Raw genomic sequence first — 19978 nt, forward strand, 5'->3', positions numbered from 1 at the left:
TAAAAAACTAATTCCTATGCACACTGTGAGGGGGGCAAGTAGTCGTCCTCGCCCCACCCCACCCCCAGCCTCCTCTGTTTGCCGCCTGCCTTATTCGCCGAAGGGCTGGCAGTGGTGGCGCGAAACGGGCTTCCTCCCGGCCTAGAGAAAGAAGGCGCTGTGCTTACCTCCCCAGGGGCTGCCACTTCCGCCACCAACGCCACTGCTTCTGCTTCTCATGAAGCGGGTAGGCAGAGCGAGCATGTCTGCCCCGCTCTCTGGCCCACAGGAGCACCAGGGAGGCCAATCAAACTGCCAATCAAACCAGTGCGCAACAGTTGATTGGCAGAGACGTCCCCGCACCGTGCTGAGGTAAACCAGGCACCGCGTTTGATTGGCAGAGCTGCCGCCGCTCGGCCTCTTTCTCCTGTCGCCATCGCTAGGAGTCTCTGCTTCGCAGTGGGTTCCAGCTTTGCGGCACGGGCCGGATTTACGAGCCTGGGGGCCTCATCCGGCTCCCGGGCCATAGTTTGCTAACCCCTGTGATATATCCTCTTTGGGATCTGGGGTAGGTATTCTGAGGGAGGTGTGTTCCGGCACCTTTGGGTGTAGCAAAAAAAGAGAGCACTGCACCCTTGGCCAACCACCCAGGAGCCGCATGCTAGTGAAGGATCCAGTTATGGCTATGGAACTATCCACCTCTGCTGTTATCTTAAAACAATCCGTTTCCCCACAGTTTCCAGGGTTTTTGTGTGTATGCGTGATCCAAGCAGGGCTTGGCTGAACCAGCCCTGTCACAGCTCCAGTGCAGACCAGGGGTGATGTGCTCTTGCGAAAATGGCTCATTTCTGACCTGGTTGGAGCAAAGCCTGCCTCAGCCAAGGCCTGATGGAGAGCAGAAAAATGACCGACTTTAAAAGAGAAATATTCCCACAGTGCTGAGAGCCCACATGATGGAGCTATGCACCCATGCAAGCTCCGCAACTTGAGTTGACGAACTGCATCTGCCTTTTAGCCTAGCTTTTATATATGTCAACTGTATTAAGCTGCAGCACAGGGTAGCTTAAAACACCCAAAGAAAAAGGAGAGGAAGTAATAGCCGTCCTCTGTCTCTCCTATTGTTTCCGACGGCAGGAGAAGCGTTTAATATTTATTTGTTCATTATTTGTTGCTTACTAAAAAATTGCTTAAAGTCACTTAAATGTGTTTTTTAATTTAAAAAAATACAGTGCCAAATTCAAAACACACCAGATGATAAAAAGAACATTAACTAAAAGTGTTCATCCTGCAGTAACAGACTACTGGTCCATCTAGCTCAGTATTGTCAACACTGACTGGCAGCAGCTCTCCAGAGTTTCTGGCAGGGATGCTCTCCCCGCCCTACCTGGAGATGGTGAGGATTGAACCTGGGACCTTCTGCATGCAAGGCAGATGCTCTGCCACTGAGCTATGCCCCTAAAGACCAGCATTGCCTCTGTTACGTTGTTCTCTTTATAAATGATAGTGTGAAGCCAGTTCTCAAAATGGTGTGAACACACTGTGCAGGCAGCTGTTTATGCCATATTTCTTCTGTTCCCACCTCCCTCACTCCACACAATGGCCTTGCACGCCTTTCCTCCTTAATTATATCCACTTGCAAACACAACCACTTGCTGTGACATCTCAAGCGAGTTAATGCCTGGTCACCTTTCCTGTTGTACTGCGAAAACAAAGGAAGTTAAAAATATATGTTAGATATTGTCCTGTATATATGTAAGCAGAGCAAAGAAAGCACCACATTACAAATATAAGGACCTTCAGCAAGTGGAGCTTTCGTTTACAGACTGTATTGAAGTGGCTTATCAGGGTGCATTTAGGACGTCTTAAAATGAGTATGGGGCTGGCAGTCAATGAAGGCTAATAGCCTGCAACTTAAAGACCAGGAACTGGAAAACTTGAAGTCAAATTCAACCCCCGTTGAGGAATACCAGCCGACTCCCGATGGACAACTTGGAGGCAAGGAAACTGCATGTCTCCTCTCTTTCCAGGCGGTTAACAGACATGTGGGTCTGTGGCAATGAGATTTGGTGCTGTGGTCTAAACCACTGAGCCTCTTGGGCTTGCCGATCAGAAAGTCGGTGGTTCAAATCCCCGCGACGGGGTGAGCTCCCGTTGCTCGGTCCCAGCTCCTGCCAACCTAGCAGTTCGAAAGCACATCAAAGTGCAAGTAGATAAATAGGTACCGCTCCAGCGGGAAGGTAAATGGCATTTCCATGCACTGCTTTGGTTTCGCCAGAAGCAACTTAGTCATGCTGGCCACATGACCCAGAAAAACTGTCTGCGGACAAACGCCGGCTCCCTCGGCCAGTAAAGCAAGATGAGCACCGCAACCCCAGAGTCGTTTGCGGGATGTACTTAACTGTCAGGGGTCCTTTACCTTTTTTTAACCTGGGGGGGGGGAAACTAATATGTCGGGCTGGCTGGACCATCTCCATTTCGAAATAGATCTGGTATAAAACTAGATAGGAGTTGCAGCTACTCTATGGAAAAAATGCAAATGGCTATGGAAATGGAAATGTTAAGAACTAAATTTAAGACTGGAAGTATGACAATCTGGGAGAAACCTAAACAGACAGATTCGCCAATCTATAAATGTGACCAGTCAATATTCCAGTATTTTCATCTTCGTAATCGTTTCAATACAGCCTGGGACCTTTTGGGGAAGGGCAGGCAATACATTTTTTAAAAAAAACAGATCATTAAATAATCCTATTTTGCAGGTGAGGAATGTAGAGACTAAGCAACAAGCAAAATATTAGCATTAGTTCTGCGTTTTTGGCTTGCAATTGTGAAAATGACTGGGAGTTGAGTCTAAATTCTTACCGATCCATGTAAAACCATCCAAATATCTTCCTACAAAAAAGTTCCTGATCTACTTCTGTTGCCCAAAGCAAAAGCAAAACTGCTCTGGAAAGTCCTCCTTGGAGATGAAGAGATTACTGCAAAATACTCCTCCATTGCTCCTTTGTTGTTGTTGTTTAGTCGTTTAGTCATGTCCAACTCTTCGTGACCCCATGGACCAGAGCACGATTGCTCCTTGCCATCCCTCAGCTCCGCCAATTTATTATTTTCTTTTTAAAGGAAGGCAATCTGGGTAACCAAGAAGGACAGCCGAAGCCCCAAATTCTATTGCGTCCACCAGGGAGGGGAAGTTTGGGAACCGGGAACAAGCAGCAATCTGATCTGCTGTGGCGCTGTCTGCCTGACACCCAGCTGCGCATAATTAGTAGAACAAATTGAGCATGATTACACTTAATAAAGAGGCATTCAAACAAGCTGGAAGGAAGAGTGGCAGGGAGGTGGGGGAAGCCAAAAAGCCCTTCCTTAGCAGCATCAGTGTTAATTCAACACAACAGGCAACCCTTCTGCTTGGATCCTCACCAAAATATTAAGATTGCTGAGGGTCCTGCAGTTCTCTACAACATGCAGGGCTGGCCCACCCATGAGGCAAGGTGAGGCGACTGCCTCAGATGGCAGGATCCACAGTGGCAACAGGTGCTTGTTGTTGTTTAGTCGTGTCCGACTCTTCGTGACCCCATGGACCAGAGCACGCCAGGCACTCCTGTCTTCCACTGCCTCCCGCAGTTTGGTCAAACTCATGTTCATAGCTTCGAAAACACTGTCCAACCATCTCGTCCTCTGTCGTCCCCTTCTCCTTGTGCCCTCCATCTTTCCCAACATCAGGGTCTTTTCCAGGGAGTCTTCTCTTCTCATGAGGTGCCCAAAGTATTGGAGCCGCAGCTTCATGATCTGTCCTTCCAGTGAGCACTCAGGGCTGATTTCCTTCAGAATGGAGAGGTTTGATCTTCTTGCAGTCCATGGGACTCTCAAGAGTCTCTTCCAGCACCATAATTCAAAAGCATCAATTCTTTGGCGATCAGCCTTCTTTATGGTCCAGCTCTCCACCTTTATTCCTGATGCTAATCCTCGCTCGCCCCTTCTTCTCTGCCAAGGAGGGGTGTCATTTTGTGGTTTGCCTCAGGTGCCGAAATGTCTTGGGCCGGCCCTGATAACACAACTCTTCTTTTTAGGTCAGCTTTTTCCAGCCTTGACTCCCCAGATGATTTCAGACTCCAATGGTCAGCTGATGGGACTGGTAGTCTAGAAATGTCCCAGCCACCTTTTGGGAAAGGCTGCTGGATAAGAGTATAGCTTCTGAGCTGTGTGTAAAATCCACTCTGAGAAAGATCTACAGCCAGAGAAGGAAGTCTCTGAGCTGGGTGTTAGGTTAACAGAGTGTGACGGGTGTCTTTTAAGAGTATAGAGACAAGTGAGAACTGGGATGTGGAATTTAGGAAAGGAGAAGTAGAGTTTTGAGAAACGCTCTACTTGTGTCTCAATTCAGTGAGAAGGGGATAGATCTGGAGAAAGAGAATAATAATCTTTAAATGGCTAGTCCATAAGACAATCTTTGCTAGTCCATAAGAACCTTCAGCTTCGTGGTGAAATTGAGGTCCGTAATCATACAGAAAGGGAATCTGAAGGCCTTCCCCACTCAATGGTTGATGACATCTTGCCGAGCTGTGTTACATTTTAATTAGCTACCCGTTTTCCCAATGGCGTTAGCTACTTACATTTGCTTGTAGCTGAGCATATTTGAATAATGGAAGGGATGTTGTTTTTCTGCCCCCCCCCACTGAATAAGATTGTTTTCTTGGAGACACAGCGTGCAGCCTCAAATTAGCTTTGTACCATGATTCCCATGGGGACCAGCATGGAAGCTGGAGTTCTCGCTGGCATTTGGCAGCAGAGCAATGTCTGGAGAGCCAACAGAAGCTTAAAAGATGGCACTATGCTCAGTAATTCACCTAGGGGAACAAGGATGCAAATTTTAATCTTCCAAATCTCCATAGAACAGACAAAGTGCTGAGAGGGTAGAGTGATAAAAATGGGGTATAGAATTCTGTTTTGATTAAAACAAAACAAACAAATCCAGCTTTTAACTGAAATATATTGCATGGATTTGCTGTATTTGCATGTTCTAATTATTTGTATCATACAGGCACTGAACTGGGGTGTGAGAAAGAGGAACACTTAATCCAGGGTGCTTAGATGTGTCTCGGCGATATTTGTTCTGATTTGTGCTTTAGGACTATCCTACATTCTTATGGTATGGTCATCATGTGAGGGGACTTGAAAGATTCCTGTTTTCCCACTTGAAATATGATTCTGATTCCTTGGTTTCATTCATCACTGTTTTCACCCTTGGCAAATCTCACAACTGCTGGTGCACTGAAGAGGCAAGCTGCATTTCACTCTAAAAGCTTGCCTCTTCAGCATGTAATGGAAATATGAAAAGCTGTCTTACTAGGAAGTAGCTCCCACAGCACTCAGTGGGACATCTTAGTAAAAATCTATACTACCGTATTGTACTAGAATAAGCCCCCGGCACTTTTTCTACTATTAATTAATTAATTTCATTTATATACCCCCTTTATCGTCCAAGGATCTCAAGGTGGCGTACATAAGTTCCCCTTGCTCCATTTCATCCTCACAACAACTCTGTGAGGTAGGTTAGGCTGAGAAACAGTGACTGGCCCAAGGTCACCCAGTGAGCTTTCATGGCTGAGTGAAACACTCACCACATCATTTAACACAGGATTAGGCTGGCAGACTATGTTCTATTATCTAAAGTAAGGTTCTTATCTAATGTAAAGTCCTGCACTTGCTCAATGCACAAATATAAGATGGGGGACACCTGGCTGGACAGCAGAACATATGAAAAGGATCTAGGGATCTTAGTAAGACCACAGGTTTAACACGAGGCAACGGTGTGACGCAGCAGCAAAAAAAAAAAGATAATGCAGTTCTCGGCTGCATCAATACAGTGAGATGATCAATAGAAGCACACATTCCACTCTAATCTGCTTTGGTCAGACCCCACCTGGAGTCCTGTGTCCAGTTCTGGAGACCACAGTTTAAGAAAGATATTGACAAGACAGAGTATGTGTAGAGGAGGGCAACCAAGATGATAAAAGGTCTGCAAACCAAGCCTTCTGAGGAATGGTTGAGGTATGTTTAGCCTGGATAAGAGAAGACTGATAGGTGATAAGATAGCCATCTCCACATATCCCAAGATCTGCCAGATGGAAGATGGAGAGAGCTTGTTTTCTGCTGCTTCTGAGGGTAGGACTTGAACCAATGGCTTCAAATTACAAGAAAGCAGATTCTGACTAAACATTAGGAAGAACTTCCTGGTGGTAAAAGCTGATTGACAGTGGAATGGACTCCTTTGGAAGGTGGTGGACTATCCTTCATTGGAATCTTCTAAACAGAGGTTGGATGACCATGCTTTAGTTAAGGTACCTGCAGTGCCTAGATGACCCTTGGGATTCCATCCAATTCTACAATTCTACGATTCTTTTATCTATATTGTATTTCACACTTGGAAAGACTAATAATAATAATAATAATAATAATAATAATAATAATATATTATTATTTATACCCCGCCCATCTGGCTGAGTTTCCCCAGCCACTCTGGGCGGCTTCCAGCAGAAATATTAAAATACAATAATTTATTAAACATTAAAAGCTTCCCTAAACAGGGCTGCCTTCACATGTCCTCTAAAAGCCTGGTAGTTGTTTTTCTCGTTGAAATCTGGTGGGAGGGCGTTCCACAGGGCGGATGCCACCACTGAGAAGGCCTTCTGCCTTGTTCCCTGTAACTTGGCTTCTCACAGCGAGGGGAACCACCAGAAGGCCCTTGGCACTGGACCTCAGTGACCGGGCAGAACGATGGAGGTGGAGACGCTCCTTCAGGTATACTGGACCGAGGCCGTTGAGGGCTTTAAAGGTCAGCACCAACACTTTGAATTGTGCTCGGAAACGTACTGGGAGCCAATGTAGGTCTTTCAAGTCTCATCGGCTGCTCCCAGTCACCAGTCTAGCTGCCGCATTCTGGATTAATCGTAGTTTCTGGGTCACCTTCAAAGGTAGCCCCACATGGAGCACATTGCAGTAGTCCAAGCGAGAGATAACTAGCTCAGGTTTGTGAGTGGGGGTGAGGGAGTTATTCCATTTCTTCAACTCTGAGTGGTAGAATTTTATTTGCAATGCAACATGGCTGCAGTGTTATTTTATCTGATGTCATTTTCCATTGGGTTCCTTTGACCTCTGAGGGCAGCAAGGCAATGAATTAAGAGAATAATAGAAAACAAATGCGTTGACATAAACTCCAAGGGCAGGTGCTTGCTGTAGCAAAAATGTTTTCCTAATTGCAGAGATCTGAAGCTGCAGCCGTGCAATGCCAGAAAAACTTGCAGAGTTGGTGGCTTTTCGGGAAATGTATTATGGATTAGAGGGGAGAAGAAACAAAGAGAATGTTTACCCAGTTATGTTAATATTATTGTTTTATGTAATATCTGCATTCATGAGTAACTCCTGAAAGGCCGACATTTGTTATGGTAGATAGAGTCAATTACTGAGCAGGACAAATCTGAAACATTACTTAGGGCTGATTCAACTGTTAGAATTGCAGCACAGAGCACTTGCTGCTGCTACCAGGACCAGTCCATGCCCCAGTCTGAGACTAGCTGAGGTAAAAAAAGAAAGGTAAAGGACCCCTGGATGGTTAAGTCCAATCAAAGGCGACTATGGAGTGTGGCGCTCATCTTGGTTTCAGGCCGAGGGAGCCGGTGTTTGTCCACAGACAGCTTTCCGGGTCATGTGGCCAGCATGACTAAACTGCTTCTGGCACAACGGAACACCGCGACGGAAACCAGAGTGCACAGAAATGCTGTTTACCTTCCCGCCACAGCGGTACCTATTTATCTACTTGCACTGGCGTGCTTTCGAACTGTTAGGTTGGCAGGAGATGGGACAGAGCAACGGGAGTTCACCTTGTCACAGGGATTCGAACCGCCGACCTTTTGATCTGCAAGCCCAAGAGGCTCAGTGGTTTAGACCACAGCGCCACCCGTGTCCCTCCTCATCCTTAGAGGAGGAAGATCCCACAGCCAGCCTCATCGTGCTCTGAGACTGAGGGATGTCAACATCTCTCCTACACTAGAAGATGACCCCAGTGCCGGATTTACGTATAAGCTAAACAAGGTATAGCTTAGGGCCCCACTCTTGTGGGGAACCCCCCAAAATGTACTCCTTTCTGTGCAACCTTCCAGGGGTCACATGCTAGTGGAGAGCAGGAATAAGTGGGTGGAGCAGGAATAAGTGGGTGGAGCAAAAGTGGGTGGAGCAATGAACCTGAATATTCCATTTGTGCATTAGGTCAGGCAAAAAGGTTCGAGTAGGGTGCAAAGCAGAGCCAGTGAGGCCTGGGAAAAGGAGCTGTGGGTGGGGAGAGTTTCAAGGGCAAGACAGAGAGGCCTGGAGGGCCATATCTGTCCCCGGGGCCTGAGGTTCTGAACACAGTAGGGATGGAAAACCTAGAGCACTTCAAATGCTTCAGGACTACAGTTCCCATTATCCATGACAACTAGTCATGCTGGCTGGGACTGATGGGAGTTGGAGTCTATCTGCAGGGTTCCTCATCCTTGCTTTACAATAATAGTGAATTAATTCTCAGAGTGTGGATCCTAAATCAGCCATTATAAGTATCAGCAAGCACCAAGGTTTGCAGAAGTACAGACAATATGTTTTTTTGGTGGGGAGGGACTCAGCGGGGAAGAGCTCTCCCAACACACCCATGGTTCAGTGAGGACTGGGCATGCTCAGTGGCCACAGAATGCTGGCTTGCAATGGGTGGGGGCATTGGAGCCAACTCCATAAATATTTAAGGGGGGCACTCCCCCAAAATTGATGGGCACCGCTATTCAAACAGGGTGTGTGTGTGTGCCGTGTCATGTTATCGATTATGTGGGGCAGGGCTTTCCTGGTGCTCCCCCAATATTTTATTCAAGTTGGCACTCCTGGGTGGGGGAATGGGACAGAAGGGCAAGGGGGGAAATGGAATGGAGTATCCTAGCAGGAAGCTAGTCTATGACCGGAACCCTGAATAGGAGAATGCCATAGCGCAACATTTAATTGCAAGACTCACCCTGTCAATGGCTTCTAGTCACCTCTGGTTTTATGTGAGATTGTCCAGTTCTTCTTTCATACCGGTAGTTTTTGTGTAAAACTGAATCACCATCATGTGGGAGTACAAAAGAAGAAGAAGAAGAGTAAAGTGGATATTTTTCGTCTGAAAAATGGTCTTTCCTCCAAGATCTGTGCTATCAGCTCTTTGATGTTGAAGCACTCCTGACTTATAGAAGGCGAGATAAATGGCACCAATAAACTATTTTAAAACTCTGTAAAATGGGTTCCTCACAAGCTCACCAGGATTTCAAGAAGGCAGCGTTAGCCTGGTACGGGATGTTTTATTGAAGCCTGCAACTCAGGCTTACGACGATGATTAAAACTTTATGGCACCATTTCATGTAAAGGCAGGATACTTCAGTTGGGGGATGGGGATCATGGAAGTGGGCGACACAAGTCACTTGGAAGTAGCTGAGCATAGTCCTGCTACAGAGGCACGAGTAATTCAATTTTTGTGAATTTGTGCTGTTTGGTTTAGCAAAACAACAGGCCAGTGTTTTTGTTCCTTTTCCACATATGAATAAAAGGAAGTACTTCACAAAGCACATAAACTCTGGAATTAGCTACTATAGGGCGAGTACTTTAAAAGAGGCCCCGTGGATATGTATAAGATGCAGCAATAGCCACTGACGTGGATGGTTTTTAAAAAGGCGTTGGGCAAATTCATTCAAATTCATGGCCTTGTTGTCGTCACCTGCTGTGCTCCTGAATCTGACCTGACCACTGGCTATTCCTGGGCAGGAAGCGGTATAAGAAAACTTCCCATCCCATTGATCCTTAGCTTTGGTATGGGCTTGTGTTTCTGGTCTTGCTTTTTGGCACCGATTCCCAGTTCCCTGGCTCCTGATAGGCTTCAGATTGCTGCCTATGACCCAGCAGCCCTGAAAACAGGATAGGGGAAGGGGATAAGCTATGTGGAGCAGGCTTTGGTCTTGTGCGATTTATGTTGCTTTGTGAAGTGCCCCCAAGGCTCCCCAATCCAAGTCGGGCACAGAATGGGGGCAGACAAACACATAGAATTAAGCAACATGATGTCTCCGAGTACATGCTCAACCCAGGGATTTGTACAACTGAACTGAGACTTCACAGCCCCTTCACACAAAAATCCACAGTTGGATTTCCCCCCAAAACTTAATTTCTGCCACAATGACTTGTTGTGGCAACTACTCAAAGAATTGGACTTCAAAAGCCCTTGCAGATCTAATTAGTTTGCCCACCATTGAGACATGTCACTTTGAACATGGTAGGGTAGCACCATGACCCTGGGGTCAGATGCCTTCAGGGGATGAGGCTGGACATTTGGAGAGGTAATTGCCCTTAGGAAAAAGCTCGAGATGTACGAAGGACTTTGAAGATTCCAATTCAGAAGATCTACTGCATGTGTGGGAAACCTCTGATCCTTCAGATGCTGGCGAACTGCAACTCCCATCAGCCCACACAAGACTGGTCAATGGCCAGGGAAGCTAGGAATGCTTTTGCAAACCCTGTCCTAGTGGAACCACAGTCTCTTCCACTTGGCTGGAGTCAACAACTCCTGAAGGCGAGTCTTGGTCTTGGTTTTTTTAAGGCACCAGAAACTGGGAACTTCTAGCTACCAGGCCTTGTAATCTGACTCTCCAGAACTCCCCTGGGCCACACCCATTTCTTAGAATCATAGAATCATAGAGTTGGAAGAGACCACAAGGGCCATCCAGTCCAACCCCCTGCAAGCAGGAAACACCATCAAAGCATTCTTGACATATGCCTGTCAAGCCTCTGCTTAAAGACCTCCAAAGAAGGAGACTCCACCACACTCCTTGGCAGCAAATTCCACTGCCGAACAACTCTTACTGTCAGGAAGTTCTTCCTAATGTTTAGGTGGAACCTTCTTTCTTGTAGTTTGAATCCATTGCTCCGTGTCCGCTTCTCTGGAGCAGCAGAAAACAATCTTTCTCCCTCCTCGATATGACATCCTTTTATATATTTGAACATGGCTATCATATTACCCCTTAACCTTCTCTTCTCCAGGCTAAACATACCCAGCTCCCTAAGCCGTTCCTCATAAGGCATCGTTTCCAGGCCTTTGACCATTTTGGTTGCCCTCTTCTGGACACGTTCCAGCTTGTCAGTATCCTTCTTGAACTGTGGTGCCCAGAACTGGACACAGTACTCCAGGTGAGGTCTGACCAGAGCAGAATACAGTGGTACTATTACTTCCCTTGACCTAGATGCTATACTCCTATTGATGCAGCCCAGAATTGCATTGCCTTTTTTAGCTGCTGCATCACACTGTTGACTCATGTCAAGTTTGTGGTCTACCAAGACCCTTAGATCCTTTTCACTTGTACTGCTCTTCTTAGGTCACACCCCATTCTGAAGTGAGATGACGATGCTGGAGGAGATCTCTTCCTGTGAATCCGATTTGCTGGATTTTCTTCTTTCTGCAGTGGGAAAAGGGTTCTGCAGGTTACGAAAATGAGGCGTTTAACATGGTTGTCAATGATGCTGAGACAACTGTATGACTACAACTGTATGACTAACGGCTGTTTCTGCCTGCCCTTCCTTTTGTATCCATCGCTTATTGCAATGTTTGTGCTTAAACGCATTGCCCCTTGCTGTGAAACCAGCAGGAAGCTTCTGTGCATGTTTTGAAATCAAATAGGGCACCTCTGAGGTTGTGTTTCCCTTGGGCAAGAGGGCACATGAGCCCTGCAGTGTGTTGTGTCACAGACAGCAAGAAAATGGGTGTGGTGTTATTCCATGGATGAGGATAAAAGGGCAAGTGATTTAAGTTCCCAGCATGTCTCCAAGAGAGGATTTAAGGAGAAGGGGACTGAGTAGGCTGAGCAGATACAGAGGAAGAAATGGCCCCTCCAGTCTTTAGTAGCTTTTGAAGCTCTCAACAATCCTTCTTTCCCAGGGACCCCCTCTATTTTTTTACCCAGGGGTAAGGCCCACATTCCTTTCTGGGCAACCTTCTAGAGGCCACAGCCAGAGGTGAAAGTGAGCATGGCAAAAACACTGTGAATGTTACCTTTGTACAGAAGGCTTGGTTCTTTCAGCCAGGCAAGCAAGAAGTAATCATTCCGATAATGGCTCTTGTTTGCTTAAATGTGTAGAAGCTAGCTTTCCATTCAAAGGTAAAATTTGCATTCACTGCTCCGCCCATCTCTCCCCCAGACTTGGTATGTGGTGCCAGGAAGGTCGCCTAGGAAAGAATGTGGTCCTTGGGCTGAATAAGTTCTCACCCTGACAACAACGCTTTCCTGGGAGTTATCCCCATCGAATGGTTATCTTGCTTTTAATTGGTACCTGTGTTGATGCCTGTTAGTGCTGTTTCTTGTTTGCATTGGTTCATGGTTTATTAAGCTCCATGTTGTTGCTAGCCTACGTTTCTGAGCACAATTCAAAGTGTTGGTGCTGACCTTTAAAGCCCTAAAAGGCCTCGGTCCTGTATACCTGAAGGAGCGTCTCCACCCCCCATCGTTCTGCCCAGTCCAGTACCGAGATCCAGCGCCGAGGGTCTTCTGGCGGTTCCCTCACTGCGAGAAGCAAAGCTACAGGGAACCAGGCAAGAGGGCCTTCTCGGTAGTGGAACCCATCCTGTGGAATGCCCTCCTATCAGATGTCAAAGAGATAAATAACTACCTGAAGGCAGCCCTGTTCTGGGAAGTTTTTAATGTGTGACATTTTAATGTATTTTAAATTTTTGTTGGAAGCCGCACAGAGTGGCTGGGAAGGCCCCGCCAGATGGGTGGGGTACAAATAATAAATTTATTATTATTATTATTATTATTATTATTATTATTATTATTATTATTATTATTATTGTTGTCCTTGAGTCTTTCCACCACCCTTGCCATCCTCTCCGGCCACACCTTTTGAGAACAACCCATTTCCCCCCCCCTAATTTTGCGTTTACATACATAAAATGCTTTATGCATGTTTTGCAAACTGACATTTCTGTTTTAGGCACTAACTGCCCCGCTGTCTGGCTTCATACACTTTTGACTGGAGCAACAGTCGGGCGCAATGCCTTAGAGCCGTCGTGACTGTGGCCGTGCCGTGCCTCGCCCTCACCCGCCCTGCCACCTCCTCTCGCCTGCCCGACCCTCCCGTCCTCTGCAGCCAAGCAGGGTAGCCGCCGATGCTGCCAGCCCCAGAAGCACAAGGGGGCCGCTGCCGCCGCCACCACAATATCGTCGGGCCCACTGGCCCTGTAGCCCCGCCCATGTTCCCACTTTGTGGCCCCTCCCGTGCATTGGCCCCGCCCCTGAACGACCATGGCTTGGGTTCCCCCCTAGTTTTGATCCTGGCTACGCCCCTGCTGCCGGAGCCACTCTGGGAGGTTTCCAACATACCTAAAAACAACATTTCACACTTCCCTATAAAGGGCTGCCTTCAGCTGCCTTCTAAAGGTTGCAGAGTTACTTGATCTTCTTGGCTCCATGCCCTCCCAACATTTCTCCGATGAAAATAGGGACATCCTAAGGAAAAGCGGGACATTCCGGGATTAAATCAGAAACCAGAATGGCGTCTGTAAATCCAAGACTGTCCCTGGAAAGTAGAGTCACTTGGAGGTCCTGTACTCTCTCACACACACACCCCTGCAGTGTCGACCAACAATCCACAGCTGAAGGTCTTTCTTAAGATCAGCTGGATTTATTTTAATTTTAAACCAGAACATACACCTCAGTTTGTAGAGCACGAGACTCTTAATCCCAGGGTGAAAGCTCCAGGTTGGGGAAATGATTCCTACATTTCAGGGCATTGGGGTAGATGACCCTTGCGGTCCTTTCCAACTTTACAAGAGCTGTTTAAAATCTGGAATCCACAGTTAAGGGTCAACAGACACTGGTGTCAGTAGTGGGATACAAACCATGCTTCCATTCAGAGACCAGAAGAGAGGCAGAAGTACAAATGGCTTTCTGCTGTGAATGCCAGCAAGCAGACACAGCAATACAGAGTTTTGCTGCTTAGCAGAGATTTGGGGAAGCTTCTACCGTTCTTCACTGTGATAACATTACACACTGAGTACTCATTTCCCGTTTACTGTGTAAGCAAGTCAGCCAGGCCATAGCATGAGTACCTGCCAGCAATCTCATCCTCGGTCACCTCCTACGCAGCATCAAGCAGGTGAAGTCACTAACATTCAGGGCGGGGGGGGGGGGAGACCTAAGGCAAATTCTGGGACTCCAGAATCCACAGAGACCTGCACAGTCTCTAGCTCAGGTGTAGGGAACCTCTGGCCCTCCAGATGTTGCTGAACTCCTGCTTGCTGGAGTTGACAGGAGTTGCAAACTAGCAAAAGCTGGGGTGGCCAAAGGTTCCCCACACCTCACCAGTGGAAAAGGATTCTGCATATGCTCAGGAACACATTTCTCCTGCGGTCTTTGAAATGCTGCACCCCCCCTTGGAGGTCAAGGATTTCTGTGCATGCTCCAGGACACTCAGCCAAGTTGCCAGAATTTTTATCAGTCAAAAGGTAGCTGCTGCACTCTTTAGACACAACTTCTGCTGAAATTGCTGATAAATTTGCCCTGGCTTCCTCGCGCTTTGAGACTATCTAATGTGGGGACTGGAAAAGGCCTTCCTGTTTGAGGACTTGTTAATTTATTTGAGCACTCCTTTGGAAACAAGCAGGTATATATTGAATTCAATAATTCAGGAAATTGCGGATAAACCATCAGAGTCCCATCTTGCACTCGTTTTGCAAAACAATGACTCGAACAGAACTCTGCAGGTGGCAAGGTTCTTAACCTCAGTTCTCTCCCACAAGAGACGAACCAGAATGCTGTACGATTATTGAAACCTTTTAATATGTTATTTTATTCTATTATTTCTCGGCAATTTTACATACATATATAGATATTCGACTGTGTTCTTCCAAATGGCTGTGGTGTAACTTTTACAGAGATGCTACCTCTGTTTGTCTTTGTTTTATTTCTGAACTGCAGTTTTTTACTTTTTGTGTTTGATGTACTTCACCTGTGTGGGCTTTTAGCCGCAATAAAGAATCTATCTAAGGATGGGGAAGAGTCAGCTCTACGTTTCCATCGTAAACCTTTTGCAAAATAGTTTCCCTCCCTTTTTCCTTTTGTTTGTTTGTTTGCACGCACACTTCTGTTTAATGTTATCTATAATATGGATCAGGCTTGGCTTCTAACTGCCTCAACCGTTCCTCATAAGGCCTGGAGACCTTCATCATCCTTCCTCTGCTCACTTTCCAGCTGCTCAATATCTTTCTTCAGCTAGCCTGCACTGACTGGCAGCAGCTCTCTGGGGTTTTTTTTTTTTGGGGGGGGGGGGAATTCCCAGCCCCCAGGACGGAAGACCTGCATGCCAAGCAGATGGTCCAATCCTGCGCTATGGAGATGCCTAGCCTGCCTTGAAGGATGTGGGGGTGGTCTCCCTTGGGGAATGGGGCTGCAGGAAGAAGGATAATAATAATAATAATAATAATAATAATAATAATAATAATAATAATAATAATAATAATATATATTATACCCCGCCCATCTGGCTGGGTTTCCCCAGCCACTTTGGGCGGCTTACAACAGAAAAATGAAATAAAACAATTAAACATTAAAAGCCTCCCTAAACAGGGTTGCCTTCAGATGTCTTCTAAAAATCTGGTAGCTGTTTTTCTCTTTGACATCTGATGGGAGGGCGTGCCACAGGGCAGGCGCCACCACCGAGAAGGCCCTCTGGATGTGAAATGAAGATGCAGCCCAGCTGCAGGCAGAACAGCAGGTGCCTCCGAATTATGACAAAGGAGCATCACCACGCAGGAGGGGCCAGGTGGGGCCAGGTCCTGGGGGGGGGGTTACCATGGTGACAAGGACCCACCCTCCTTTGTGACCTCTCTTGCTTCTCCTTTAAAAGCCACTGACTTGCAGGCAGCCATTGTGGGTTTGTAGTGAGGCGAGGAGAGAGAGAGAGGAGTTAGTGGCGGTTGGTGGTGATTGGTGGCGAATAGGAGAGGAGAGGAGTTTGGATTGTTGTTATTTTTCCGGTTTCTTATTTTGATTTTGATTTTATTTCTTACTGTTATTTTATTTCTTACTTTTATTTCATTTATTTTGATTTTCTTTTCTTTTCTTTTAACACTTTTATTTATTTTATTTTTTGTTCTTTATATTATTTTTGTTCTTTGTTTTTTGTGCACATCTGTGCATAGTTTGTATATATTTTGTACATAGAGTAGTTAGGGTTAAGTGTAGTGTTAGGGCGGTGGTTAGGTATAGACTTAGGGCAGGGGTTGGGGTTGGGGTCAGATTTAGGCTTGGGTGGGCATTTTAGATAGATAGTTACTTTAGTGAGGAGGGTGGGATCTTTTCGTCGACGAAATGGGCAGGCTGTAAGTAGCATTCCTTCCCTTTCTCTTCATCTCCGGGGGGTGGGGGTGGGGTGAGTCGTGGGGACACCATTGATGGAATCTTTCAAGGCGTTGGAGATGGCGTTTATAAGTGGTTCATATTTCAGAAGCCTACAGCTGGATTGGTAGTACAAGAGCCTAGACTGAAATGCAAAAGACTAGTTTCAATGGACCAAGAACCGTTTTCATGGGTGGTTCTGACTTTTCCCTTTTCCCAGTGGGAATTCCTATTTGTAGAGCAGAGGCCACGGCTGGTCGGCAGTTGCAGTGTCTGTGTGCTTTGTGCTGGGGGGCGCTGTTTGGCGGCGCTCCTTGGTTGCTATTGGACAGTTTCTTGGATAGTCTGAGCAGATTGGTTGAGCGCCTTATTTACGGGAGCCTTTGGAATGGAAAAAGGAAAGGACTGTGTCAGGATGATGTGTTTTGTGGGGACATTTGCAGAAGTGAAGCTGTTGATTTGGGCTACAGTTGGAGGGGGTAACATTGTTCTGGTAACATTGTTAATGAATGACCCAAAGCTCTCCCCTCTCCACATACGTATGTCTGTTCTGCCCATTTGGTGGTGGTTCCCTGTCTTCTCCTGACACCCCTCCTCACACACAAGAATTGGGGCTGCTGGCATCTGAGTCTCTCTCTCCGCTCATCTCTTCTAGGATCAGGTGCTTAAGGCGCCTGTTTCGGCGCTGCCACAGGGTGGCCCCCCAGCAAAGCCCAGAGCAGCCCGTGGCGCCAGGTGAGCAAGTGGCCCTCCTTTTTTGGACAGAGGAGGGCAGGAATCGGCACGGGGGGGAAGCTAGTCAAAAGATGGAAAGAGCCAGATGGCTGAATCCGACCCAAGGTCCATTGGGCCAGTGGCTGGAACCCCCTCCCCCCAGAGGCCAACCCATTTTGTGGAGTCCAATGAATGAAGCAGGGGGCTGGGCTGGGGGGCATGGCTGAGGGGGCAATTGCCAGCGGGAGGGGCACCTTCCCTGGGGAGCCACATTCTGGGGAAAAGAGGCCAGGATTGGCCCCCAAGGCCTGGGGATGTCCCACCTCTGTAGTAGGACTTGGAATCCAGGAGAAAACTCTTGGAATAGGCTTGCCAGGGGCTCAGGGACAGACTCACCTGTTTGCATGTCCTTCTTTTTGCAGTTCTGCGGTTCCACATCCCTTCCCCAGGGGTGAGTATTGCAGAAAACAATAACAGGAACTGGATCCCTCAGACCTGCCCCCCACTCTGCACTCTCAGATGCAGAGAAGCCCTCCCCTCACAAGGAACTGACAGCCTGACTTTTGCTTTTCAGCTGCTCGAGGATGAGCAAGTATACATCCTCGGGGTCATCCAGAGCTGCCAGGCAGCTGAGCTCAGGGGGCTGCGAACCCTGAAGTGCTCCAAGCAGGAGACGGCCAAAGCCATTTTGGTGAGTGAGGGGTGGTATGAGGGACCCCTGCGGGGAGGTGGGGGGAAGGAGGGCCTTTAGGGAAGGGGTTGTTCATCTGCGGAGAGGAGGACCCTGCCGCCTTAGGGTCCCCTGGAAAGCCAAGCCTGGTGTTGGGGGTCGGAGTTGTCCTCTGGAGGCCCCGGAAAGAGCTGATTTTCCTCCTCTGTTCTCTTCCAGGATATCTTGGGGCCCTTGGAGCACTTCAGGGATCGCCCCCTGACCCTGGCCCTTGCCTTGGAGGCCCTCCTCCAGCTAAGGTGAGTGGGGTCTTTGGGATGGACGGGGTTGTGGGTGGTGGGTGGGGGGCATAACCCCAAGGAGGAGGAAGCGTCTAACCCTCTCGCTTTCATCTCTGCAGTACCATGAGGCCCAAATTCAGTTGTGACATGGTCCATAGGACCATGGAGGCAGTTATTCAGGGCCCAGAAAAGGAGGAGGAAAAAGAGGTATGTCCTTTGTCTTGAATTCCCTTTGCATGGCTCTTTCTTCTTCATCATCATATTTCACCAACATTCAAACTCTCTTCTCTCTTTTCCTGCAGGAGCTGAAGCGCCACTTCCGTCTCCTCCTAGGAAGTCTCCTGATGGAAGCCCCCAATCCTGGCACCCTCCTGCAACTTTTAAATGTAAGTGTCCCGATGGCATCAGGGGTGGTTTTAGGGTTGCCCCCTCCCCCGTCCCTTACCCAACGGACTGCCCCATTTCTGGGGCACAGAGCCTCTTTGGCCCTCAATTTGGTCCAAGACCAAAGCTGGCAAACCCTCATGGTCCAGAAGTGCCAGGGACTCTGTGGTGGGGACAGTGAGGGCCACTTTGGCCCAGACTGGCCCCTGACTCTGAGACGCTCTTTCCTCCTGCAGGACTTGCGAGGATACGCCCTGGGGGAAAGCGGGGAGGCTCAAAAACTAGCGGCCAGCAGCATTTCATTGCTGCTGGCCGTTGCCCGGAAATTTCCCCGCCTCCGAGTAAGTAGCTCGCCTTCTTCTATTCCTTTCTGTGTTTGCTTCCATCCATCCAAGAGCACATCTGTGAGTGAGCTTTAACGCGGATGATGCGCTGTGTATCCCCTTTTCCTGCCCCCTTTCCTGCTGCTGCCCTTCCACCTCTGCCCAGGAGGCTGCAGGGCCCAGGGAGGTCCTCTGGAGCAAGGGATTGGGTCCAAGACAGAGGGAGACTCGTCCTTCCTGGCTTGGCGCTGCTTCTGTGCTCTCTTGCTCCCAACTGATCCTGATTTTTCTTTCCTCTGCAGATGACGGTAGTTCGGCCGGACCTGGCCTGCTTCCGACAGAAGCCGGAAGAAGGTGAGCCCTACACCTTGGAGACAGCAAACTACCTTGTCCCTTTATTTGCCCAAGACCCACCTCTGAGGTCTTCTTGCTGGGACTCCTGCAGGACCTGCTCCCTGCCTGGCAGGCCTTTCCCGCCTTTGACTGAAGGATGGGGGGAGGGGAGAAGGCCTGTGGGAAAATCTCATGTTCATTCACATTCTCATTCTCTTCCATCCAGATGACATTGTCATTGAAGATTTATAGGCAGTGCGGACACCAGAGAGAGGCCAACATCCAAATGAACTCAGCAGGTAAGACTTTCTCAAAAGCCCACCTGTAGTTAGAGATGCCCTTGAAGTAAATTTGGGGGGTCCCTATGAACCCAATTAATTGGATCCTGACCCAGGGAGAGTCCGGAGATCCCGGCAAGCAAGCGCAGTTACTGCCGCTTACCGATTGCGAAAGGACAGAGATCAAGCCAGGGCTGTCAAAGGCAATGCAAAGTTTATACACCAACAAAGAAACAAAGAAATAAAAAGCTGTTGCAACAGCGGTTCCCCCTCACACAGCGAGATGGAGTGAAGAACCCAGAACAAAGGGAGTTTCACATTTTTATAGGATTTTTTTTCACATGTTACATAGTTACATGCAAGGCGGGAAATGGGTTTGGGAGGAGGGTCATCTGGTAAAGACAAATGGGTTGATAGTCCTTGATGGGGAAAACAAAAGGTGATAATTCCCGGTGATAGTCCAGTTGATGCAACAGATATTCTCTTTATTGTTTCAGGGCGACTTGGGCGGAGGTGCGGAAGACGTCGATGATATTGAATTCTAAATAAAGTTGTTTTTCTTTCCTTGAACTTGTGTATTGGTGTC

General features: G+C 47.7%; 1 protein-coding gene across 1 annotated transcript; it reads left to right on the forward strand.

The window, feature by feature from the left end:
* The first annotated feature begins 14473 nt into the window (after positions 1-14473).
* LOC132591296 (uncharacterized) lies at positions 14474-19415 on the forward strand. The gene is made up of 10 exons (XM_088659586.1): positions 14474-14676; positions 17065-17144; positions 17546-17574; positions 17698-17814; positions 18013-18092; positions 18194-18281; positions 18377-18460; positions 18695-18799; positions 19084-19135; positions 19341-19415. The coding sequence occupies exons 1-10, from the start codon at positions 14603-14605 to the stop codon at positions 19364-19366; spliced, it is 735 nt and encodes a 244-aa protein (XP_088515712.1). The 5' UTR covers positions 14474-14602; the 3' UTR covers positions 19367-19415.
* Positions 19416-19978: the final 563 nt, after the last annotated feature.

This window comes from Zootoca vivipara, chromosome 16 (assembly GCF_965207765.1).
Source record: "Zootoca vivipara chromosome 16, rZooViv2.hap1.1, whole genome shotgun sequence".
Lineage (NCBI taxonomy): Eukaryota > Metazoa > Chordata > Lepidosauria > Squamata > Lacertidae > Zootoca > Zootoca vivipara.